General features: G+C 42.6%; 1 protein-coding gene across 2 annotated transcripts in view; it reads right to left on the bottom strand.

The window, feature by feature from the left end:
- Nucleotides 1–26,076, bottom strand: part of SRGAP3 (SLIT-ROBO Rho GTPase activating protein 3) — a 303,414-nt gene that overhangs the window by 11,073 nt on the left and 266,265 nt on the right. Inside the window, exons 12-18 of one of the 2 annotated variants that reach the window (XM_060239607.1) lie at nt 23,569–23,599; nt 22,838–22,898; nt 21,754–21,831; nt 15,271–15,405; nt 9,459–9,564; nt 9,010–9,237; nt 6,298–6,377 (exon numbers count right to left, since the gene is read on the bottom strand). In XM_060239607.1, the coding sequence (XP_060095590.1) occupies nt 6,298–6,377; nt 9,010–9,237; nt 9,459–9,564; nt 15,271–15,405; nt 21,754–21,831; nt 22,838–22,898; nt 23,569–23,599 (719 nt within the window). The remainder of the gene's footprint in view (nt 1–6,297; nt 6,378–9,009; nt 9,238–9,458; nt 9,565–15,270; nt 15,406–21,753; nt 21,832–22,837; nt 22,899–23,568; nt 23,600–26,076) is intronic. The other variant, XM_060239606.1, reaches the window with a different exon arrangement.

The raw sequence follows: 26,076 nt of genomic DNA on the forward strand, positions 1-26,076 counted from the left end.
GCATATATCAGCATTGAGACATACTCATAGCAGCTCACCTAATGCCAAATACTGATGAGAAATGAGGATACCCTTCTGATGGGCCAGCTTCCTCACTTTTAATTTGTCCTTGCCTAGAAATTACTCATATGACTATGCAAATTACAGACTGAAACAAAAAAAAAGGCATTCTTACAGGATTAGACAAACAAATCTTCACAACAGCATGTCAAGGTAATGCATCAAAGTGTCACTCCTCAGACCATTCAATACATGCTTAATTAACTTTCATCTAGGCACCTGTGGTTTTGCATGCGTGGCAATTAGGCAGGAGAAAAAAAGGGAGTGTGTGATATGAAATACTTCTGAGACCCTGGAGAGCTGCTGTCAGTCAATACTGACTGGACAGACCAATGGTCTGCCTCAGTATAAGGCTCTTTCAAGTATTCATAGTTAAGTTTAGGTGTGTTAATAAACTTCGGACTTTGGCTGCAGATCCTTGTTAGATAGACCTTAATTAGCCATACTTAGTAGAATGGCCTGCATTCAGACAATTGCTGTAGGCAAAGTGGTGTTGTGTTGTGTCTGTGGTGTTAAACTGTGGTGTTGTATTGTGTCTGAACTGAACCAATATACAGGGGTAAAAGCGGAATCATCACAATCAAACCATCTTTAAAATTTCTGACTAGCTTGCCATTATCTCCAGCCTAAACCAAGACTTTTTTTTAAGGTATCATCAGAAAGGGTAGGGTTTATCATGATAGCTAAATGGAATTGCCATTTATTCAAAGGCAGTTTGTCTATGACCACCAGATGGCAAGGTAATAAAATGCCATACTATCTGAACTGCGAACTTCCAGAGGAGTTTTGAACATTTTCAGAACCCAGAACAGCTGCTAGAATTCAGCACCACTCCATACCTATCTAGGGCAACAGCATAGCATAAGGCATCTTACCTAAATCATATATCTTTGTCCTGCTCAAGTGAGGTAGCATGGGGTAGTAATCAGCAGAATTGAAAGATGAACTCAGAATGAGATATTAGTGGTAGCCATTCTGGAAGTATCAAGATGAAGATAAAATATTGAATTTCTCAGAGGGGCTACACACTAGGAGCACTGGGAAAGGATATGTAAATTCATAAAACAAAACAGCTCTTCCTCTCTATGCTTGTGTCATGGTTAATCACCCAGAAACTCCAATCAGAACTATTAATGTAACCATTCAGGCATAAAATTGCCTAAATGGAAGCTTGCTTGCCTTGATTTTCAGTTGAAGTAGCCTGTTTGTCACCACAGCTGAAAAATTAAGGCTGACATCTCCCTCCCATCCTCCCTTTAAACATCCATCTTCAATTATCCAAATTATCCTTTGTTCTCGCTCCTCCTCTTATGACATTTTTGTATCAATCGATAATTAGAACCATTTATGTCATCTCCCCATCATATGCCTCAATAGGACAGCGACATTATACAGTATATGTGCAGCACCAAATGAAAAATATTAACATTACACATGCTTTTCAGTAAACATACAGCAGACATGCACATAGTCACGCTGCAGGTAGGATTCCGCAGTGATGTTCTTTTAATCAATGAAATAAATTTAAATGGCACCTGTGGCTCCAAGGTTATTATTTCTCACTGATGCCCAAGACAAAGTTCTTTTGGAAAGAGCTGTGTCTTTTAAAAGTGTCTATCAATGCAAACTCCTCATCCCCTCCTTCCTGTACAGGAGAAACATGGTTGCATCTTTGCAGCTCAAACTTCCCAACAATAAAATTTTAGAGGTTCTAGAGCTCCAATCCTGTGAGCTTCTGCTCAAAATGAGGCCTGATTCTAAGTCACCTCAAAGCACAAAGAAAGGTGGGATATAAATGTTTAAAGGAAAACAACATGGCTGTGCCAACTATTATCACTTTAATTTGTGGGCTATGTTAGGAACAGATGGAAGAATATCAAAATGCTTTATGGGAACATTTTTATTCAATGCTACAGCCCCACCTCCTTTTCTGGTTATTCTCCTCTCTGTCCTTCCTAGACTGGCTAGAATGCCCATGTGATAGATCAAGGATCATGTAGTGTGCATGATAACATCCCAGTGTTATATAAATAATTAGAGTTAGATCCTGCACTGACATCAATGAAAGCAAATGAGGCCAATTAATAACAAGAGCAGTATTGACTAGATTACTCACAAGGGTTATCCAAGGCAACCATAGATGACACAGTAAAAATTATCATGAAACAGTGCTATTTCACTTATGAAATGGGGTTCATATTTGGTAAAACTGAAGTACATTGTGGAGGGGGCATAATTCTCCTAAGCCATCCAAAAATCCTTGGGCTGAGCCTGTTCTGGGGCTCTGAGGGAAAAACAGATAGGTCTTATTGTGCTAAAATATCTCTTTGGGACAATGGAAAGACAGCTGTATATGTGATTCAATACATTCATGTTTAAGTTTGCAATATGCTTTCCAGGCAGAACTTTCACTGAAAACAGAAATCTATGATTTGGTAAAAAGATGTGATTGACAAACTGAAAATCAATATAATTAATGAAATTGGCACCTAGGAGAACTTAGTGCTCCCTCCACAGTGTTCTTCAGTGCCACCAGATATTTCATATTGATTCTCATTAGCCCTGATATACGGCTTGCCCATTCTTCAATGTTCCTAGGAGCTGACCAGTGGTATACAAACAGAGTGTGTGTCATGTTCTCAGGGTGCAGGCAGGCAGAAGTCCAAAGTCAGTCCAAGGTCAAAGTCCAAAAAGTCAAGCAGGAGCCAAGTCACCAATGCAGAATTACAAACCAGAATCAAAAGTCAATGCCCAAAATCCAAAAAGTCAGAGTGCCAAGGAAATCAAGCAGGTTAGGATCAGGAAGGAGTGTGGATGCAAGCCAGAGAATAGACTCGTTGATTCCACAGGTCCTGGGTGGAAGCTATATGGGAGTCTCAATCAGCCTGCTCCCTGGGTGGCAGTGACTCTGCTAGAACTCAGGGCTGAGAGACCTGAAGCATCGGCGTGCCTCATGTCTTCACTCTGAAAGCTCTTTCCGGAGCCTGCTTCGAATTCTTGAGATGGGAGGAGGAGAGCTTGGAGGAGATTGCTCCTCAACAGTTAACACTGGTGCCTGGAGAGTGATTGATGGACCAGCTGCTGTTTGTTCAGCTGAGGAACTGGCTGGAAACTCTTCCAGGTCTGTTAACCCTTCCAGCTCTTCCTCGTCAGGGCTCATGACAGTGTGGATCTATCTACTGTGTTTTTATCCCACTATCCCTCCAAGTAGGAGCCATCTGGAAGCCAGCAGGATCCATTAATCTCCAAAGACAGACTATTCAAATCAGATCCCTGCAGGGAGGAGGCAGTAAGCTCAACCATGCCTTCAAAAGACAGTGATCTTACCACAAGGTAATCTCTGTTCCTTTAAATCAGAGCTGGTGATGAGGCAGGAGAAGGATAAGTGGCCAGTATATGTTGCTTCCCTCCAGCACCCCACTATTGGCCAACACCCATGTTAGAAAAAATCTGGTGACAGTTGGAGCCTCTCCCAGCACTGCTGTAAACATGATCGCTTCCTCTTCACCTCACCCACACATAAATGTGCCAACATGTTCCCTGTACAAGAGCAAAAAAAGGGAGTCACCCAGAAAGTTGGGCAGTGTGGTGCAGTTTCCCCCTCTCTGTTTTTGCCACACTTTTGTTCTAGTGTGCATAGCATATTCACTTGGTGAGACAACCTTAAAGAGAAAGGGAGGGACAACCAAGAAAAGTAAGAAAAGCAAAGAAAAACTAAATAAGAAGGAGGGTGGGTTGGCTCCTGAGTGGAGCCTCCCTCCTCTTTTGTTTTCTTCTCAGTTTGTAAAGAAATGCGGAGGGTCTAGCTTTGTAGGGGACTTTCTTTCTTTAAAAATCTAGAGAAGCAGTTCCAAGAGGGTGCAAGAACAGCTCCAAGGTGGGGCTTCGACTCAGGGGAGAGAACAAATTACAGAATCACAGAGTTGGAAGTCCAACCCCTGCTCAGTGCCGGACCAGCTTAGAGCATCCCTGACAACTAAATATAGGAACAGTTATAAGGATCAAAGAAAGTTGTGGTAACAGGAGAAGCTGAGTCTGTCTTTTTTACCTTCCTTACATTTCTCACCAAGTCTCTTTGCTCTGGCCCCCCCCTTCCCATATCCTCTCTCCTCTAGAGATAAGAGACTAAGAAACTTCCCTGTCTTAGTTTAAGGGTCTTCACGAGTAAACCACTCCTCAGAAAAGCTGCTGGCAGTGGAAGTCTTGGTTCCATTGAGAAGGTTTATTCAGTACCCACAGAGCTACTGAAATCCATTTTGCCTGGCATTGTTGGCATGGCGCCACCTTCAGGTTCCACCTGCTGCATGGGCAGGATGGTAGCATTAGCAGCAGCTTCCACAGGGTGACCTCTTCTCTGCCAGGACCTTGTTACACTTGCCAGCACAGATGCTGCCTGTGGTAGGTAGCAAAAGGTTGACGCAGGCAGGCCAGGTGTATTGTCATGAGGGCAGCAGCCCAGGACTGCTGCTTGCACAAGGTACTAACTGTGCTGGATGGAGAAAGGCTGAAGCAGGCAGGTTGGGTCCAGAAGTGGCATGCTGGTGGTGTCCTACAGGTATCTTCCTTTTCCTTCCTGGGCAATGATATCTCCTGGGGCTGCTGCTCGCCACATGGCAGGAAATGGCTGGGCTGCATACTGCAGCTGTACAGAAGGTTGGCAGCACCCCAGGCAACCAGGCCGGTCATACACTAGAATAGTACTAAACAGACAACAGCCCAGGGATGTTATTGTCACAAAACCTCCATCACCCTCAGCATCCACCAGCCAGCAGTCTTATGTTTAAAACTTTACTTCAAAACTTTACTTTAAAAACCTCCAGGGAATAAATAACTCCCGTTCCTGTTTTCTGAAATCTATTCTTGGTTTGAGCTGTCACCAACAAAAGGAATTATCCTGAACCTACCTCCTTTTGCAAGCCAGAAAATCGATGTGTGAACATGATGGCAGAGAGAACCAGAAGTGTATGGGCTGCTCTCCCCCATCCCTCTATCTGTCAGAGCAGTTCTTTTCAGCACAGATGAAGCCATCAGAAAAACCTAGTGGTCTTGGCATGGTGCTTAGGGATTTTCTGAGCAGCCTCAGAAAACACCCAAATATTGTCAATAAGACAGAGAAAACCTACAACTAAATACAAATCTGGAAAGCACATATACTTGGGAACAATCAGTAGGAGAGTTTGGGCAGAACACTAGAAAGAAATATGAAAGTGTATTTTCCTAGCTAATCTTATACTTACATAGAGCCTCTACATTTCTCTTCCTAGGAATGGGTTCAAGATAAAGCATGAAAGTCTAGACTCAGGTCTTGTCACCAGTCATGACCAGTGTTCCCCTCTAAGCTGAGTTAGTGTGAGCTAGTGCACAGATTTTTAGCCTCCAGTTCACACATTTTTGTCTTAGCTCAGGAAGGATGACCCCAGAGCACACTAATTTATGCAGTAGCTCACAACTTTAATGCCAGTAGCTCACAACCGTAATGTCAGTAGCTCACAAAGTAGAATTTTTGCTCACAAGACTCTGCAGCTTAGAGGGAACATTGGTCATGGAACTCCAATCCAGGCTAACATATTTACAGGTGTAGCTGGGAGTTCCCTTTTTAAGCCAAACTCCAATCCAGGCTAACATATTTACAGGTGTAGCTGGGAGTTCCCTTTTTAAGCCAAACTAAATTTATGGGAGCAGGCTCAAAGTTTCCCTCCAAGCCTGCTCTTATCCAACTGTAGTAAAATTATGGATTTTTATTTATTTATTATTTTCAATTTATAGCCCGCCATTCCCAAATGGGCTCTTAAAAGGAGCTTAGTGGGCCAAAGAGTAACCATCGGTGACCATCGCTTTGACAGTTTAGCCAAATGGTGGAAATCAGGGCTGAGATTCAGTTTCTTTTCCAATTCAGTCCTTTTATAATAGTCATGTCTATGCCAAATGGAAAAAGGAAAGGATAGGTTTGTTAACCGGGACATAAAGACACTTCCCATAATGCTCTGTAATGAAATTATAAATAAAGCAGATAACCTGATCTGCCCCTACATGGCATACTTTGATTTCATGTCTATCAAGGTACTTTATCAGTACCTTTCTTGCATTTCAAACACACAGAGACATATTCTCCTGTGGAACAGCCATATGTTAGCCCAGGGAAATTTGATTAGGAACAAAATGCACGTTGATGTTCTCCACGCAGATCTCAGCAGCTTCTCATAGATTCAATTTTATGCTGCTTGTTTCTGCACTCACCATCATCGCTGGTATGTGGCTCCGTGCCGTTGTCATGGTCTGCTTCATCAATGGCGCCTGGCTCACTGTGCGGGCTGTCACTGGAACGAAAGTGTGGCAAACAAATATATGTGAATATTAAAATGGAGAGGAGGGAGAGCAAGAGGCAAGATGCCAATTCAATGTTACTCAGGAATGAGGTAACTTGGAGCTTTTCTGAATTTGCTTTCAGAACTGCAGGCCTCTAGGGTATTAACTCATATAAAACCTACAATTTTACTTGCACCTCAAACTGAAAACTCAACCATTCAAAGTGATCAGACAGCTGCACAAACATAATTTCCTACTCTTGCCAGTTGCAACAAATTTGGAGGGATCTCTCAGGAGAAAGTGGATCTCCTTACCAGAAGCTCTCCTCACTGGCTCAGTTGCCTCTGGCTCCCTCTTCCAGCCTAGGATGGAGACCAAAACTGCTTGGTGGGGAGAGCTGCATGGCCAGGAGAGAGGGAGATGCGATTGGGAAGCCTCTTTCCTGGTGATCCTGTCTCTCTTTCTCCAGGTTGGTGCAGCCCTTTTAAAGGAGCTATGCCAGGGAAGCAAGAGGTAGCTGCTAGTTCCTTGGAGTAGCCCCTTTAAATGGGCTGTCCCAGGGAGCCCGAGACAGCTGGGCCAGTGCAGAGAAGGCTCTCAGTGTCAGCTCAGCTGCCTCTGGTTCTATGGGCTCCATCTTGTAGTCCGGTTTAAAGAGGCTACAGGTCCAAGACTGCTGAGCTGGCAGGGAGAGCTGCACAGCCAGGAAAGAGGGAGATGGGAAACACATTCCCAGGAGATCCCACCCCTTTTTCTCCTGACCAGGGTGAGCCTTGGCCAGGCAAAAAGTGGGAGGGAGTCCCTTCCAGAGTATCCCCCCCCCTTTTTCTTGAGGAAGGAAAAGGAAGGAAGTCAGTCCCTTCCAGGCCAATCCTTGCCCCCTTTCTCCCAGCTGAAGCAAGCCATGGCTGGGAAAGATGGGGAACTGAACTTTCTGAACTGGTTCGGGTGGGGCCCATTTGGTTCCATTTGGAGGCTGCCCCAAACCCCAAAATGAAATTAACTGCTTTTTTTAGGTGCGTACTCATCCCGAGCCCAAGTGCCTTATGATCACCACCACCACTCATGCTGCTCATACACTTTGAGCCAATTCCCACCCCCCTCCTCATTGAAAGTTCACAGCAAATTCAAATGTTATGCCCACTGGCTCAAAAGAGGGCTTCAGAAACATCTATACATGGCTCTGGCAGTAGAAATACGCAGCAGCTGTTGGTGCGTAAAACTAAACTATGATTTCTGTCAAATCTATGCTTGCTCTTGTGTTGCATGATACTTAGTTTCATTACTACTGCTGTTTCTTTGAACTCTGAAGGATGAGACATTTTAATGAAATTCATGAAAAGATTATTACAAAGAAAACTCCTGTCATTGCTTTTCTTCTAATGAAGTTAACTTGACCTCAGGTTTATATCCAGTAATGAAATTTAACTCATCAACAAAGATTCAAACAACCAAGTAGCATCAGCAGGCTACACTCTTGTCTTCACACCTAGTACTAAACTTCCTGGGAAGAATGTGTAAAATTTTCTTTTCTGGAACTTCATGCAAGCAACTCCTCAATCTCAAACAACTCCTCATCCACAATAATGCAACATCTATTTTGAACGTAGACACTGGTACCAGAGTTTGCAATAAACCCAAATGCCAGCTTTGCTGCCACAGATGCCTAAACAACACAATCACTGGACCTAACAGCATCAACTATACCATCTCAGGATCATTCATTTGCTCATCTTCTAGCACTGTATATGCCAAGAAAGCACCTACATTGTATATGTCATTAAGTACCAACATTCACTTGCTCAACTTCTAACACTGAATGTGCCATTAAGTGCCCTTTGGTTCTCTACATAAGAAAAACAGGTAAAATCCTATTCCAATAGATAAATGGACACAAATCTGACATCGGGAATCACAAAACTGAGAAACCTATAGACTTCAACCTTCCAGGACATCCTATAGGTGACCTCAAAGTAATGAGATAAAAAAAAACCCAATATCCCTGTTGAGTCCTTGGAAGGTGTTTGTTCCAAGTATTGTAATAATTTGTAATTCAGCAATTTCCCTTTCCATTCTGTTCTTGAAGTTCCTCTGCAATAAAACAGCTACAGAGATCAGTTTCCCTGGGGGAAATAGTTGTTTTGGAGGGTGAAGTCTATGTCAGTCTACTCAAACTGTCCTCCTCAGGCTTCTCCCCACAAATCCCTAGGAATTTCCCAACGCAGAGATAGCAGTCCTAAACATACCGGAGTGCTGGAGCAGAGCAAAGAAAGCAAATTGCCCTGGGCCCCACAAACCAGTGAGGTACATTGGTCAAAGCATCAGGTTAATATCTGGGAAATCCAGGTTTGAATTCCCACTCGTGCTATGAAAGCTCACTGGGTGACCTTGGTCCAGTCACACACTCTCAGACTAACCAACCTCACATGGCTGTTGTGAGGATAAAGCGGAGGAGAAGAGGAATGATGTAAGCTGCCTTGGGTCCCCACTGGGATGAAAGATGGGATATAAATAATAAATACTATTTCAACTGTCATCTCAACTGACAACCAAATGTTAACACCTGTAGTTGAACAGCTCTTGTTTAAATTAAAAAAAATCAGTAACCTTCAAGACACAAATTTCCATTTCTATGTTTCTTACCAGTACTCTTCCCCACCAGTCATGCATTTCTCATAGACAGGTCCTTCTAGTTCCCTGAGGCTGGGGAAGATGGCCTCATGATTGATTATGATGGTTTTGATGACCTCATTGACGTGAGCCTGGCAGGACACTGGATCCTGTCCATCTGGAATGTGCATTAAAGTCGGTCCAAAGCAGATGGCCAGGTTGTAGGGATCCATCATGTTCTCATCACTGTACTGCGACAAGCTGCAAATACAAGCAACCCACAGCTACGCCACCAAATTGTCAACTGTGAACACAAACAGGCTTCTACAGGCAGTCCCCTGCAGCTGGGCCAAAGATGGCCATTACAGTCAAGATGCACAAACACCCCTCTGCCCAAGCACTGGATATGAACAAGAGAGAGCACTGAGCAGGGAAGGGAATTTCAACTCGGGCCAAAAAAAGAAGCAAGTGACTCGACTCACTGGTTGAGGAAAGCAAAGAGATATCTCATGACAATGATGACGGCCCGTGGCAAGGTAATAATGATTTGCTGGATCTGATGCACTCTTTCGGCAAGATTTTCAATTTCTGTAATATAAGAATTTACAATAGCCCATTAAGGTTCAAAATCTGACCCGGACAATTAACCAGTCAGTTCTCAGGCATTTGTTGGTAGGTAGTATATTCCTTACAAATCCAAAAGAACTGTCAGAATCAGCCACTGGTACAGCACTATTTTGTTTGCCATCAGTGGGGCAGGCTCTTCTCTTTGCACTTCAGGCTAAACTTTCTGTGTCAGATCCAGTGATCTGTTGGTGGAAAGCACTGACAACTGCTGATCGTCCCAGCTCTCCCCTCCCTTCAAGAAGCCATTTCTGACCCTTGGGAAACTTTACTTCCAAGATCATAGGACCCATGTAACCACACAGGTCTGGAGGCTACACTGGGAATGGAAGTTCTCTCATAGCAGCAGTCTGCTTTTGCAAGAGGCTAAAGGGAGCAATGTCACCTTTTGTACACAGACTGCAGCTTCCTGACTCACAGGGCTAATATGCCACACAGGTCTTGTAATCCCAAAAATAAACTTTCCAAGGACCAGTAATGACTACTGTGGGGCAGACAAAGCCAAGATGATCACAGGTTTGTGTGTGGGCCTTGTTTGCAATGGATCCAACCCACTAGGAGGAATACATGACTATTTCTATGATGGTGGTCTGCCCATGTAAAGTGAACTATAGTCTAGGGGAAAGCCTGAGATTTGGTACATATTTACATCAGGGCTTTTTTTGTAGGTGGAACTCCTTTGCATATTAGGCCACACACCCCTGATCTATCCAATCCTCCAAGAGCTTGCAGAAAGCCCTGTAAGCTCTTGGAGGACTGGCTACATCAGGGGTGTGTGGCCTAATATGCAAAGGAGTTCCCGCTACAAAAAAAGCCCTGGTTTACATCATTATCGTATTATCTGGGGATATGGTAAGGCTGACAGAAAGAGCATTACGCATATAGATTTAGAAAATAAATCTCCCCAAATATAACTGCAATCCCTCAAAGCATATTTAACAGAAATTAACTTTAGCTTTAAGAGCCCCATGGTGCAAAGTGTTAAAGCTGCAGTACTGCAGTCCTAAGCTCTGCTCATGACCTGAGTTCGATCCCCAGTGGAAGCTGGGTTTTCAGGTAGCCGGCTCGAGGCTGACTTATCCTTCCATCCTTCCGAGGTTGGTAAAATGAGTACCCAGCTTGCTGTGGGGGAAAGCGTAGATGACTGGGGAAGGCAATGGCAAACCACCCTGTAAAAAGTCTGCCGTGAAAATGTTGTGAAAGCAGCGTCACCCCAGAGTCGGAAACGACTGCTGCTTGCACAGGGGACCTTTCCTTTTCCTTCCAATTAACTTTAATGGGGATCATTCATTTTTGCATACAATGAAGAAAAGCAGCTCTGCTATGATACACGCCTACCAGAGAAACAGCAAAACCTCTTTTGGGACAGTCTTTATCATCATAAATTAGACTGGCATCTAACAAGGAACTCTGGGGTATGCCCATCCTGACTTAGGACAGGATTATACACCAATTCAGCAGTCAGGGCCCAAGCAGCCCTATCAGTCATTCACAAAAGGACCTTGTGTCAGTGAATATAATACTAAGAAGTAAAAAACAAAACTGCAGTTTAGAATACACACACACATATATACACAGTACCTTTAAGACCAACAAACTTTAATTCAGAATGTAAGCTTTCGTGTGCATGCACATTTCTTCAAAGATCCACGCTGCCCACCTGAATCTATATATGTACATACACACTTTTTAAAACTGTTTTTTTCATCCATAATGATTGACAAAATAACAGTAGACAGTATATTATAAAATTAATAAGCTTATTTTTTAAAAATAAAATAAAATAAAAAGTAGTTGGAACACTAAGATGCAATTATAGTCCTTTTACAGAACATATGACAATGACATTGAGTCAAACCACTATTACATGTAGCTCAAGACTGTCTGCTCTGAGTTGCAGAAACTTTACAGGGTCTGAGGTAGAGTAAGGATCTTCTCTACTACCCATATCCTTTTAACAAGAACTGTCAGGGAGTGAACATGGAACCTTCTACATGCAAAGAAATGCACTCTGCCACTGAGCTTTAGACTCGTTCAATATAAATTTGTGCGCAATTCTTATTCATTTGTTGCCATTGCCCACACAAGAAAGCATTCCATGCCAATTCTACTGTTTTCACTTGGGCCAGCCAGGCTCCTGCTTTTCATAAAAGATCACGTACTAAATACAGAACTTGGTGACAATGCAGACTTTCAGGGCATGCAAATGCCCTGCAACATGTGCAATAATGCTATGTGCTGACCAAATAAAAAATAATTCAGCATCTGTTAAGCCTGAGCCAAGGGAAATCAAATCAGCTTTTTCTGTGCTGCAGTTCAAGCTTCAGATTGAGCTCTATTAGCCTTTCTTCCTTCTTAGTTGTATAAAGAACAGTGTATTTTGGCTCTGGCCTCTTTTTCCTTTTTAATAAGGGAAGGGCAGCATCTTGGGTGTGAGTGGCACTTAAACATAAATGCTTTGCCTTGTTATTAAAGCCATAATAGGCATAATACAGCATTTTTGGGAGCAATGATCCCTCTAATTTGTGGAATTTGGTGAGCAAAAATTCTTTGTGACCTACTAGCATTAAAGTTGTGAATCAGCAATTTGGCTACTACATAAATTAGTTTGCTCTGGGCCATACTTCCTGAGATAAGACAAAAATGTGTGAGCCACAGGCTAAAAAACTGTGAGCTAGCTCACACTAACTCACCTTAGAGGGAACACTGTTTGGGAGGTATTTTTGTATCTATGTGCATGTGTGTGTGCATGTGCACCTGGAAATCATAGCAACCTCTGGTGACTGACCCCTACTGGGGGTCTGGTGGATATTCAGAGAGGTGGCTCAATAAAGCCTGTTCTTGTCCTCCCAACTGCTGGTATTCCAAGGAGATCTCCCATTCAAATACTTGCCAGAATCGACCCTGCTTAGCTTCTATCCAGGTCAGGGCAATATAGCATGTTAAAATCATAAACAAGAATATAAAAAAGCTAAGTACCAATTTGTATACCCTAGATGAAGAGTAGAATGCAAGAGATAAAGAAAAGCTCACCTAATTCATGATGTCTGGGCGTACTTTTCAAAAGTGTGAGTGTCACGTGCATTGCTGAGCAGTTCACATGTGGGCAAAACTGAACATCCTATATCCCTGCATTTGTGTGGGACTGCGTTAGTACCATGGGATACAAATGATACGACAGACAGTCGTATAACATGGCATATCACTGTTATCACTGTGCCAAGCAAGCTCACGTTTAGCTGTAATAGAATCGCTCATTTCTACCAGCACATCAATCAGCTTTCAGGCTCTCCATAGTAATATACTAAAGCACAGACCTAATTTAAAGCATCAGAACAGCTCTGTTGATTTATTACTGTGCTCTCAAGAACACTAACTTGGAAGGAAGGTGAAAATACAGGGGCCTTAGAAGCCCCTAAAAGGGGCCTCTAAAACCGCCTGCATATAGCATTCTTTGTTACTGCTGTAGTTCTTATATGTGTTTAGGTCCAGAGTTGACAGGAACTAGAACAGAATTTTGATTCAAGTTGTGGTTCAGAATATTCAAATGGCAGGCAGTGGGTGATTCATAAACTAAAATACAACCTAGATCCAGAAAAATATAATGCACTCATGCAAGGCGTGTAGAGATGCAAAACTTCTGGAAATTTTAAATTGCAGAAAAACACAGCAGTTTATTATTATTTTGAGAAAACACAGACATTTTCAAGAAAACATGAAACCTATTTTACTGCTTTAACATAAAATGCATAACTTATACGTTAGTTATCATATACAATAGAAATGTTTTCAATAAATATCACATAAAATCATATCTGGCAAACTCATGGAATTTAACAAAAGCACAGGAACAGTTTTCTACTAGCAAAGTTGCAAATATACTTGAGAGAGCACTGTAAACAGCTTCATCATATGCTACCTTAGCACATGTCTTATTTTTTGACATCTGCAGTGTAGGGTGAAAAGACATTAGAAAGATATTGTAAGTTATTGTATTATTTTGGACAGAAACAACCTCACATGGTTGTAATAAGACCAGAAGGATATTGGGCTTCCAAGTTAAACTTTATAACACTGAAAATAGTGATGGTTTTACATAGGAATTTTCATGCAACACATTTTGAGTATGAGTCTTGTCTTAAATTTATTTCAGTCATTCCAAAAAAAGAATGCACTTCATATAAGTTTTTTTAAGTGCTTTCCCAAATTTCCCAGTTTTTACATCTGAAAAATTGGCTGCAAGAAGGAGATTAATTTTTCTCTTAATTCATTTTTAAAAATAAATATTTATTAATTCTTCAATAACATGACAACAATTAACCTTAGGCTAGAGATCTATATACAAACATAATCTGAAGCAGGAAGGAAACAATAAATTGACAGTTCTATAACAGCTATTATAATAAAGATTAAGTTGTAACTTACTATTGACATAAACAAAGGAGATTATTAATTGCTCTCTCTTTGTCTTGCCAAAAGAAAGAAAATTTAAATAAGGATTATAGCCTTCACTAAACCTGATAGCCATGGAGTATTTCCTTGATTAGCTCCTAAATTTTTTTAGACTTTCACACCTGTAGTTTGCAAAGGCATGTATTACTGAAGTCTATCAGTATTTTCAGTAATCTCTGTTGCACAAACTACAACTGGCAAATGTATGCACATTTTGCTCAGGGATATGCTCAGGGAGACACATAATTAGCAAATAAAAACATACTTTTAGATAGTGAGAAATCTGCTTTAAGGAAACACAGAAATTCACTTGGCTCAGTAGTAGAGTATGTGTTTTGCACACAGAAAGTCCTAGATTCAATCCCTGGCAACTCCAGTTAAAAAGAATTCCAGTTAGTAGGTGCTAGGACAGACCCTACAGCTGCTTCCAGTTCAGACAGACAGTATCAAGCTAGATGTACCAATGGTCTGGTGGCATTTTTTTGGGGGGGGGAGGTTGCTACAGTGTGACACAGAGTATTGGAATGGATGGGTCTTTGGCCTGATCCAACATGACTTCTCTTATGTTCTCTTTTTTTTGGGGGGGGGGGGTTGCTACAGTGTGACACAGGCCGTTTTCCCACTCACGTTTTACTGGCGCCACGACCATCCTGACGCCGGCGAATCTGCCTGGATTTCGCAACAGAAGCGCCGGCGCTCCCAGAAGCGCCGGCGCTTTCCGTCGCTAAGCCAGCGCAAACGTTTTCCTGCATCTTTGCGATTTCCGTTTGCGCTGGCTTAGCGACGGAAGTAGCCGGCGCTTCTGGGAGCGCCGGAGCTTCTGATGCGAAATCCAGGCAGATTCGCCGGCGTCAGGATGGTCGTGGCGCCAGTAAAACGTGAGTGGGAAAACGGCCACAGAGTATTGGAGTGGATGGGTCTTTGGCCTGATCCAACATGACTTCTCTTATGTTCTTATAGCCAGTATAAGGCAGCTTCCTATACTCACATGGAGTACTGTTACCATACTGAATTAGGGCACTGAACTTGGGGGCTGCAATGAAAGCAGCGTTAATTTTTTGCTAAGATTCATACTGATGCATTACAAAAAGGGGCAGGCAATTATCCACCTCACTCAAGAACAATTTGCTTTTAAACACAAGAGCTCCAAGTCCTGGGATTTAAAAAGACCATGAAGTGCAGAGTTCAACGACTTCATTTATCACAGATGGTACTTACTTATAGTAGAAATCAAGTCTTGAAACCTTTCCTTAGGAAAGAGCGGATTTTCCAAACCCCGAAAATATAGCTTTAATACCCCAGCAACAGAATTAATGTCCCGTTCATTTTGATCATCAGCAAGGGGGTCTTCACCTGAAAGGATTTTAAAAAATTGCTTATATCATTAGATAGTACTTCCAGATTAGCCGAGAAACTCTCACCGAAATTAAGTTTGAAAGGTCTCCTGCCAGAAAGATTAGCCTTTGGTTTGATTAAACAAAGACTGCTGGATATTAAACATCAAGAGCTGACTAGTCATGCCACAGGCAGATGCTCCCCCCTTGAGGGTAGGGATTCCTCCCCAAGGGTCTATAGACAGAATATTTCCTCTGTCTGACCACTCTACATTATCGAAGAGCCTTTATGCTAGCCCATTTTAAGGTGCTACCTTGGGCTGTATTGCTTGGAAGGTTTTGTAAAATCCCATATACTGATAGATCATGCACTTGTGATGCTAACGAAATAGAATGCCTAGATCATATTCTTTTGCATTGTACCTATTATTGTGATCTCGATGCCTTGTTTTTGGAGCTGTTACTGAGAGACCAAGAAAATCAACCCAAGGAGAGGAAGACACTTTTTCTTCTCTCTACCCGTCGTGTGGGGACTATGGAAATGGTGGCCAATTTTTTGTATCTTGCCGCCAAGAGGAGAGACTGTATTAATAAGTGTCAATGATTTTTTTACTGGTACTTCCTTGCCTGTCTGTGATGCTGTTGTATGCCATTAAAGGTTGTGGTTGCTGTTGTTGTAAGTCTGAAAGGATCAGAAATTCCAGCCTATATTATGGCAACACACTCATTTCTTTCAGCATTCACTTACACAGAACATTATTTTAAATAGCACCATGCTGGACCATATTACATAAAAAATAACTATAAACAGGAGGATTTTAGTTACCAGCAAGAGTCAGAATTTTAAATGACTGGAAGTGTATTACCACTTCCATTTCATATTTACTCCAGTGTTTTGATTTGAAGAACAATTCACTTAAATTTGCTTACCTTACAATTCATTGAAGTATATAATAGTGTATCATTTGCAACACATATTTCAGATGACCACCTATTCATGACAGCTCATTACATGACTAACATATTCCGTTTACAGGTATATCAGTGGGCAGAAATAGCTCATGATCATCTAAAGAACACTGATATCACAGCAGTAACCCTAGGTCATCTTAGGCTGCAATATTATGTACATGCATTGAGACTCAATGGAGCTTACTTCTGAATAAATACACAGAGGAATAAGCAGAAAAATGGTTGGACTTACCGGTAACTATCAGTCATCAAATGGCCACCTGTGTAGTCACACACAGATACTGCACAAATGCAAACTTGCCATGGAGAGGTTTTTGAAGCACAGAAATACCTATTGGCACTTCACTCCTCTCCTCCCCGCACTGTCTTTCTGTCTTATACAGCATGATATGGAGGGAGTGGAATGCCCTTTCCTCAGTTCCTCTCTACTGCCACCAAAGCACTGTAGAAATAGCCATGGGCACCTCTGCTTTCAATATGGTTTCCACCACTTCCACGGAAGTATTGTATTGGAAGTGAAGTAGCTGTTTGAACACAGGTATTTCTGGTGGTTCAGTCTTATTTGCACATGGAGATATGAATCCAGTAAATCAAACATTATCAACTATGCACTTCTGCACAACAGAAAGAGAACTTCAGGCATTTTTAATATTCTGAACTTTTTATTATTTTTAAGAACTTGTTTAGGCCTTTCAGGTCTGATAGCGTCGAGCAGGGTCAAGGGCTTGGGGGTACTATTGGAGCCTTCACTGACGATGGAGGCTCAGATAGCAGCCACTGCCAAGTCCGCTTTCTTTCATCTTAGGCGGGCGAGGCAGTTGGCCCCCTTCCTGGAGCGCGACGACCTAGCAACAGTGATTCATGCTACGGTCGCCTCGAGGCTGGACTACTGCAATGCCCTCTACATGGGGCTACCCTTGTGCCGGGCCCGGAAACTGCAGCTAGTGCAGAACGCCACTGCCCGGCTGCTATTAGGGCTCCCAAGATGGGAGCACATACGGTCGGGGCTCCGGGACCTGCACTGGCTGCCAGTAACATTCCGAGTCCAGTACAAGGTGTTGGTCATTACCTTTAAAGCCCTATAAGGCCTAGGACCTGCCTACCTTAGGGACCGTCTCTCCCCACACGTTCCCCAGAGAGTACTACGGTCAGGTTCACAAAACCTGCTGGTAATCCCCGGGCCAAAGGAGGCCCGTCTAAAATCCACCAGGGACCGGGCCTTCTCAATAACGGCACCTTACTGGTGGAACCAGCTGCCGGAGGAGGTCCGGGCCCTGCGGGACCTAGGACAGTTCCGCAGGGCCTGTAAGACAGCCCTCTTCCGGCAGGCCTATAACATCTAACTGACAATGAGGATACCTTCTGAATGGAATAAAATGCACATACAGACCGCTGGTTTTATTTTTATTTGTTTTATTAATTATGGTTTAAATTGTATCTGTAAATGCTTTTAAATTGAATCTGTGTAAATTATTATGTTGTAAGCCGCCCTGAGACACTTCGGTGAGAAGGGCGGGATATAAGTCTAAATATAAATAAATAAATAAATATTGGTCTTATTCCATTCTCTTTGACCAGAAAGTATTTCTATAGTAAAACCCCAAGTGATAACTTTTTGTTATTATTTTCTTGTTGAGCAGGACAGAAACCTCTGCTAGGAGTTCTGGGCATAGGATTTGGGGGGGTGGGGGGTGGAACGGACGCTGGACAATAGGGGGACACAAATAAGAAAGAAAGAAGAATTTTATCATATAGCCCCTCTGTCATGATGGTTCTGATCCACTGCTCCTGGATGATGTCTTGTCAGAGGATCTGTTTGGATGTCTTTGTTGGATTGTGAACTGGGCAGGGACTATGATTATCAAAAGCCCTGCTGAGAAAGTGGGGTAGGTTTGAGCAACTGGGGCCTTGCCTTGCCTTTGGGGTTAGAGAACATTATCCTCAGCAGAATGGGTGGGTTAGGTTGTGGGTGTATATGAGGGTTTTTGGAAGTAGTGTGGGTCTGGAGTCCTCTTCCTCTGGCTAATGAGCAATATGGCCTGAACTAGGGTCTAGGTCTCATGTTGGAAAATGTGGAGGGAATCACTCCTAAGTTCTTGGCAGTGAACATAAGAGAAGCCATGTTAGATAAGGCCAATGGCCCATCCAGTCCAACACTCTGTGTCACACAGTGGCCAAAAAAAAATTATACACACACACACACACACACACTGTGGCTAATAGCCACTGGTGGACCTCTGCTTCATATTTTTATCTAAACCCCTCTTGAAGGTGGCTATGCTTGTGGCCGCCACCATCTCCTGTGGCAGTGAATTCCACATGTTAATCATCCTTTGGGTGAAGAAGTACTTCCTTTTGTCTTTGCTCAGTAGATCAAGGACTTTGTTGAGTCCTGGGACTGCAGGATGCAGGCTCAGTACAGCAGAGTCCTCCAGGGCATGAGCTTGACAGTGGCGTCAGATAATGCAGGAAGAAGGGGGTTGGCAGACACCCACGTTCCTCTCTCCTGCTCATGGGTTCCCCATGGCTTTCTTTAGCCCTCTGGGTCCTCTCCTGTGCCCTGGCCAGCCTTGAACTCCCTGTTTAAGGCCCCACCAAGCCATCTAACCCCTCCCCTCCCTGAGAAGGATCTATCTGACAGCCAACCCTTGCTCCCAATGGGGCACTCTTGCTCTCTCCTTGAGCCCACCCTCTACCCTTGGCATGGGGTGAGGATGGCATACCTGTTTCCAATTCCCCTTTGCCACCTGAGCCCTTGTCCCCATTTTCCTGTCATTGCTGTCTGTCTCTCCTCCCTTGTGCTTTTGCAAGCCCCTCCTGTGTTCCTGCTTCAAGCTTGGGAGGTTCCCCAAGATGCAAGATGATGTTGCCCACTTCTGAGAGCCAGTTTGGTGTAGTGGTTAAGTGTGTGGACTCTTATCTGGGAGAACCGGGTTTGATTCCCCACTCCTCCACTTGCAGCTGCTGGAATGGCCTTGGGTTAGCCATAGCCTCTCACAGGAGTTGTCCTTGAAAGGGCAGCTGCTGTGAGAGCCCTCTCAGCCCCACCCACCTCACAGGGTGTCTGTTGTGGGGGGAGAAGATATAGGAGATTGTAAGCTACTCTGAGTCACTGATTCAGAGAGAAGGGCGGGGTATAAATCTGCAGTCATCTTTTTTCAGTCATCCTCTGGTTGGGACCTTCAGCCTCAGATAGACTTAATCTGTATTTGTCACGTTCTCAGGGTGCAGGCAGGCAGGAGTCCAAAGCCAGTCCAAGGTCAAAGTCCAGGAAGTCAAGCAGGAGCCAAGTAATCAATGTGGAATCACAAACCGTAATCAAAAAAAGGGGGCATTCCTCCTGCATGGTTCTGTATTGGTTTTCAATATGCCAAGCAGAAAGCAACACCAATGCCAGATGTAACCAAGATTTCGTTGTGACTTATAGGTGTTCTTCCATGATTGGTGACAGGTCCCATATTTCCCAGGTTCATCACTCAAAGGACTGGATCCACAGCTCTAGGGCAGGACATGTTGATTTCAAGAGACTGAGCCATGCAAACTAGCTGCTAGCTGTATAGTGAAAGTCCTAACTGAGGGAATGTATGGATGGTTTGGGCATCATGTCCTTGGGTGAGGGTTTAGAGGCACAGTCAGTCCTTGCCCTCAAAGGCAGGGGGACCATATGGGAAAGTCATATTCTTGAAGGGCTGGTCCTCCTCCTGTGGAAGCTCAGGATAATCTGGAGGGAAACAAAGTGTCTCTGCCTGGTTGGAACTGAGAGGAGTGTACGGATCCCAGCCCTGGTTGTAGCAGTCACACTGTCCTTGATATGGCAATTAGAATGGTATCAAATACAAATATGTCAGATCTGATGGGGTGGTGGATCCATATGGGAAGAATTGAGTTGACAACAGGGGATAAGAGTTTTTGAATCTTGAACTTTGCCCTCTGACATGGAATGGGGAGAAAATGAGTGAGTGACCCAATGGAGTGACCCAATGGAATGGAGGTTGCCTCCTTAACCAACAACTCAAGTGGAACGTGAGTCCTTGGATAGGGGATGGGAATGGGTGGATGATAATTTTGATTTTGGCTGTTTCTCTGGATGTTTGTGATGTGCCTTCTTGGAAAGTAGCTCCAAGGAACTGTGTTTAGGTGATGTGAGAGTGGAAGCCCACAGACATCCTTGATTTTTACATTGGACTCCAGTTGGTTGGGTTCGGTCTTTCAGCAGTAGAACCCATCTGTCAGCAACAGAAGGAGGTGCATCACTTGGGGATTTGTCACGAGCAGCACCATTCAAGGCCTTTCCCCAGAGTGCCGCTTTTAGGCAGGAAGCTCTATTGTGCCTAGCTTTCGGAGTGAATTGCAACAAAAAGAGCAGCACAAAACAATGTGCTCTTCAACAAGGCACATAAGGCATTCAATATGATCACTGGTTTGGGGGGGGGGCAGAATTTTAGATTCCACATGACCTGCATTTTTTGAAGAGCACTTTTTGTGGCATATTCAAGACACTTAGCTCTTAAGAAGGTAAAGGTTGGAAGTAGGTAGTTGTTGGCAGTAACAGGCTGTTGAAACACAGCTTTGATGGAGAAACTCCCTCCATGACAGCTGGGAACTAAGGGAAGACCACTTCTGCCCCTCTATATCACCCTCTAAAAATGGGAAGACAGCTTGGGGGAGGCGGGAGATGGAGCACCAGTAGGCATTTTTCAGCTTCAAAAAAACTCTCTACAGTAAGACAGAGCATGCACAGTACATATGTGGGACTGCACAGGTACCATGAAGATGAAGCCATGGTTTTTAAAAATATAAGTCTCCAATCTCTACATTCATCATCAAATACTTTTCGTGATCTCTAATCCAGGGCTTTTTTTGTAGCAGGAGCTCCTTTGCATATGAGGCCACACACTCCTGATGTAGCCAATCCCCTTGGAGCTTACAGTAGGTCCTGCACTAATAGCCCTGTAAGCTCTTGGAGGATTGGCTATATCCATATTCCCAAATAAATTTTTGTTGTCCAGAATTCACATATTAAGCATGGTCATTCTACATGTGTGGTATGTTAGAATTTATGCACATTTAATATTTATGACACAATCATGATTTTTTTCTTTCCCTAAACAGACTGGGATGGCGCCAAAATAAGATTATTGATGAGGGAACTCATTCTGCACACATTTAAAGCCAATTCTCCTTTACGTCTCTAGGATGAATTCTATCCTGAAAATGGGTTCACAGGAATGATAGTGTACTGGCTTATTCACATACATTATTCTGTTGCATGTACTCAGCTTTACAATGCTAAAAACAATTGGTGGCAAACAATTCTTATCTGCATGAATATTTATTTACCAGATTTTACAAATTATTTTAAGCAATACTGCAAGAATCATAGGCTAGTTCATACCTCTCTCAAATGAGTTCTTGATATCATTGACTTCAACCTGAGATCCAGGAACTCTAAAAATACCCTGTTGTTGTAGACCTCGAATGAACCAACAGGTAAAAATGAAGGGGTTATTCAAGAATCAGAAGATACTCTTCATCTTGACAATAGCAGATACTTCTTATTTATATAATTCCTTTACAAAAATCATCTAGACTTCAGAAGTAAGTCAAAGTACAAGCCAAACCTAAAATACTCAAATTATGCATAATTTTGCTGCCCTCTGTTATTTTATATTATGACAAATTATCTGTCAACTCTCTCTATATATAATCTGATACTAAGGCAGTGTTAAATTGCAAGATACAAAGAACGCTTGGGCAAAATCTGATGCCTTTAAAAAATTCAGTTTGGTATTACATCGAGTCTCTAGGAAAACTGAAGCAAGAACAACAGCAAGCTTCTTCCTTTGCCCTAGCCCCCAGCTACTAACCTTCTCAGCAATCTGAGCTCTTGCATAGGTAGAGGCATTATAGCTCATTCTTAATACACATGGCAGAAAATATGGAAGAGAAAATTTAAATAAAGACTGACTTCGGTTTTGAAATTCATGAGAGGAGTAGACAAAATAAAGCCATATTCACTACTCCAACCAACACAGCCACCCAGGTCTGCTATATGGAGCTCTCCCCCCACCCCACCCCAGGTAGGGGAGGAAAAACGGTGATGGAAATGCTTGGGTTGGTTGGATATGGCCTTTGGACCTTACATAATTTACTTCTGCCCAAGAAGCAACATTGGTTCCTGAACACCACCACGCTCTAAAGTCTGCTGCAGTAGATGGAAATGTTCTAATTAACTTCATTCACAAGTGTTTGGATTGCAACCCCACACAATTTGGCCAGCGAGCACATACATAAACCAAATATTTATCACTCATTCCTTTTGATACAAAACCAATTAGAGATTAAATAACTATCATTAACATTCAGCTACTTATAATTAGTCAAGGCAGCTGGCGTATTCATTGAGTTTCTGGGGAGAACTCCTTGTACTAGAGATTCCTGCAAGAACACTGAAACCAGTGAAAATCAAATCAACTTACCATATAAATTGATGTAGCGAATGCAACTTTCAACCACAAGTGGGATAGCCTGACCTGAATCCTTTTAAAGGAAATCAAATTTTATAAAAGTCAATTGAGAGCACTGGTTTGGTAAAGTCAATCCTTTAATGTAAACAACAATTGTACAAAGAGCCCCAACTGAAAAAATGAGTGTTGTTAGGTTAGTCAGAGAGCAAACAAGAAATTAAGATAATGGCTGCTTATGTTTTCAGTCCTTCACATACCTCAGTAATATAATCGTTTGGCAATACTAACATGAAGCTGGTTCTCAGCATCAACCTGATTTAAAAATCTAAAGCAAAAAAGAAGTCTGAATTCAGCTGGTTCACAATTACCACTTCACAGAGCTGTAGCTATCAGCCAGGATCTTTTTCAATAAATTACACTATTGTTAGGGGACACCACATAACATTTTCAATCTCAATAAAACCACAGTTGTCCCAGAACTGAAAGACCAGCATTTTAAAATGTTCAGTTTTCTAAGTAGGTGGGAGAAGAGTCATCTTTTCATGAGCTTGGGCTTTCTAAAATAGTTTTGAAACCAGCATTATGTGAACTCACTGGAAAGAGTTCGACATTACACTGTGGCATATTTTCAACACAAAGTAAAAAAGCATACTTTCAGTTTAGTTCACACATATTATATATATGCACGCACACATACACACACACGTTATTTTTTTCCAGATAGGAGACCCTCTAGTAAATACCTGGTTCCTTGTTCGAGCATTCCTTCTTCCTCTGATAAGCAAATAAAGCAGCAAAGCAGGGAAAAAGAAAAGGTTAAGCAAGAATAAGATCTGTTAAAGTAAGCACATCTTCCAGAGGCTATGAAAGCTCAAATGCAATGGCAGCTTAGAAAGATCAAGGTAAAGCTCCAACACTCCATGTAACTGTTTAGTATGCAACTTCTTAGCCTCAGTGAAAGACTTCAGGAAACTTCCTGTCAGACATTGTCCATCCACTCCACCCAGTTCTTTCACAACAGACTGCCTATTCAGAAAAAACTCCCAATAACACTCTCTTGTGGTCCTGTTGGTAAACAGGGATGTTTCAGCTCTCGTGATATAGACAAAACCCTTCACAGTCTAGATATGTTTTGAGAGTGAGTTCAGAAGGTGATGTTTCCCTGTCAGAAATGTTCCATTTCTCAAGATTGTGCTCCCACAACTAAACAAACTAACATGCTTCAGGATACAGTTCGACATCAGTTTGCTGGTGGCCATATAGCCACAGGAGAATAGAGGGATATATTAATTCCTCTGAAATGATCATAAAAGTTGGAGAACATTTTCTTATACACCTAATGCTGAAATACCCAGTGCTTCTAGGAAAGTATAGCTAAGACTACAACACGTTTGAGTTATGATCTTACATAAAAGTCCTACTGCTTTAAATTCACTATTACCACTTTCCACCAGGAATCTGTTTACTGCAAGGGACTTCACGTCCTCTCTTCAGGTAGATGGAAATATTTCCTCTGGGACAGACTTACTATACTTTATTACAAGTATTAGGGCTCAGAATCCTATGACAGTGTTCCCTTCATGTTTCTCATCAGCCTCTGTTGAGGCTTCCTTCTGCTGTGGTACTCGCATCATAACTTCTAGTATTTCCACTTGTGAAAGACAAATTTTTATTCATGGAGTGGTAAGGATGTGGAGGTGCTAGCAGCTAGTGAAGCAAGCAGTGCAGTGGAGGAAAGTCTCTGCAGCAGTTGGAAAGAAACACAAAGCGAACAGTGTCATAGGATCCATGCCTCAATGGTTTTGTAGGTCATGTTGTTGTGATAACATGGTAATGCTTGTATAAATAGTAGGAACAACCACCAAGCCTTCACAACTGTTCATCTTAATAAATGTGCACTGAATCCTTCACAAACAAGTTTGGAGAGCAATCCTAAGCAGGTCTACTCTGAATTCTACTAGTTTATTCAATGTGTCTTCCCAGGAATGTGTCATTAGAATTGCACTGCTACTGTGCCAGCCTAAAGAAAGAGTCAGGAGGTGGCTTTTCTTGTGCTATCCTCAGCAAATAGTTATGAGAATCCGGCCTCATGTTTCATTTCAGTAGTAAGTAGAGGGGAAACATCATATATAGATATGAATATTTGCAAATGATAGCAATGTTGGTAACTGGAACATGTAGTATCAACAACTTGAGGAAGTAACATAGGCTAGAGATACAAGGAGGATATAGGGTTGCTAGATACAGACTCAAACAGGATGTTGTAACTTTAAGAATTTATAGGAAGAGATTACACGCACTCACGCATGTGCTGAATAATACACTTTAGCTATCAGCTGCAAGTGGATTTTACTGTTTCACACAGTAAAATCCATTTGCAAAAGTGCATTGAAAATTGATTGAAAGTGCCTTACTCAGCATGCGTTAAAAGTGCCTTACCAGTCCTTTCTAATCTGCTTTCAGGCTTCATTATAGGACTCATACGGCCTTGGTCACCCTGGTGTATGATCTACACAGGGAGATGAAAAGAGAGTACAGCACTATTGATTGTCCCAGAACTCTCAAAAGCTTTCAGTAGTATCATGGTATCCAGCTAGTCTGTTTTTGGGGACTAGAAGGCACAGTCTTTCAGAAGCTTTGATCATATTTGGAAGGCAGGTTTCATTAGGTGGTGCTGGGGGGACTGCTGCTTGGCCCCGTGGCCTCTGGGGTCCCTGTGGGGTTTTATCTTGTCCCCTCACCCATGCTGTTTAACATTTACATGAAACTGCAGGATAAAGTCATCCACAGATTAGGACTGAATGGCCACCAATATGCAGGTAACATCCAACTTTATCTTGCACTTCCAGCAGATCCCATGGAAGTTATGAAAACATTAAACTGGTACTTGGGAGGCAGTCATGGGATGAATGAGGGCCGAAAACCTGAAACATAATCCTAACAGAACAGAAGGTCTGACCCAAGAACTGAAGTGTCTCCTATTCTGGACAGGGTTTCACTCCCCTTAAAGGAACAGGTTCCTAGCCTAGATGTGCAGCTGGATCTGGGCCTCTTGTTGGATAAACAGTGGTTGCAGTAGCCAGGAGTGCTTTCTACCAGTGTTGGTTGATGAGCCACCTCAGGCATCCCCTGTTAACATCTAGATTAGATTACTGAATACAAAGTGCTCTACATGGAACTGTGCATGAAGAATGTACAGAAACTTCCACTAGTTCATTTATGGTTATCTTTTAGGGCCCTGTTTCAGATGC

Source organism: Heteronotia binoei, chromosome 5 (genome assembly GCF_032191835.1).
Source record: "Heteronotia binoei isolate CCM8104 ecotype False Entrance Well chromosome 5, APGP_CSIRO_Hbin_v1, whole genome shotgun sequence".
Lineage (NCBI taxonomy): Eukaryota > Metazoa > Chordata > Lepidosauria > Squamata > Gekkonidae > Heteronotia > Heteronotia binoei.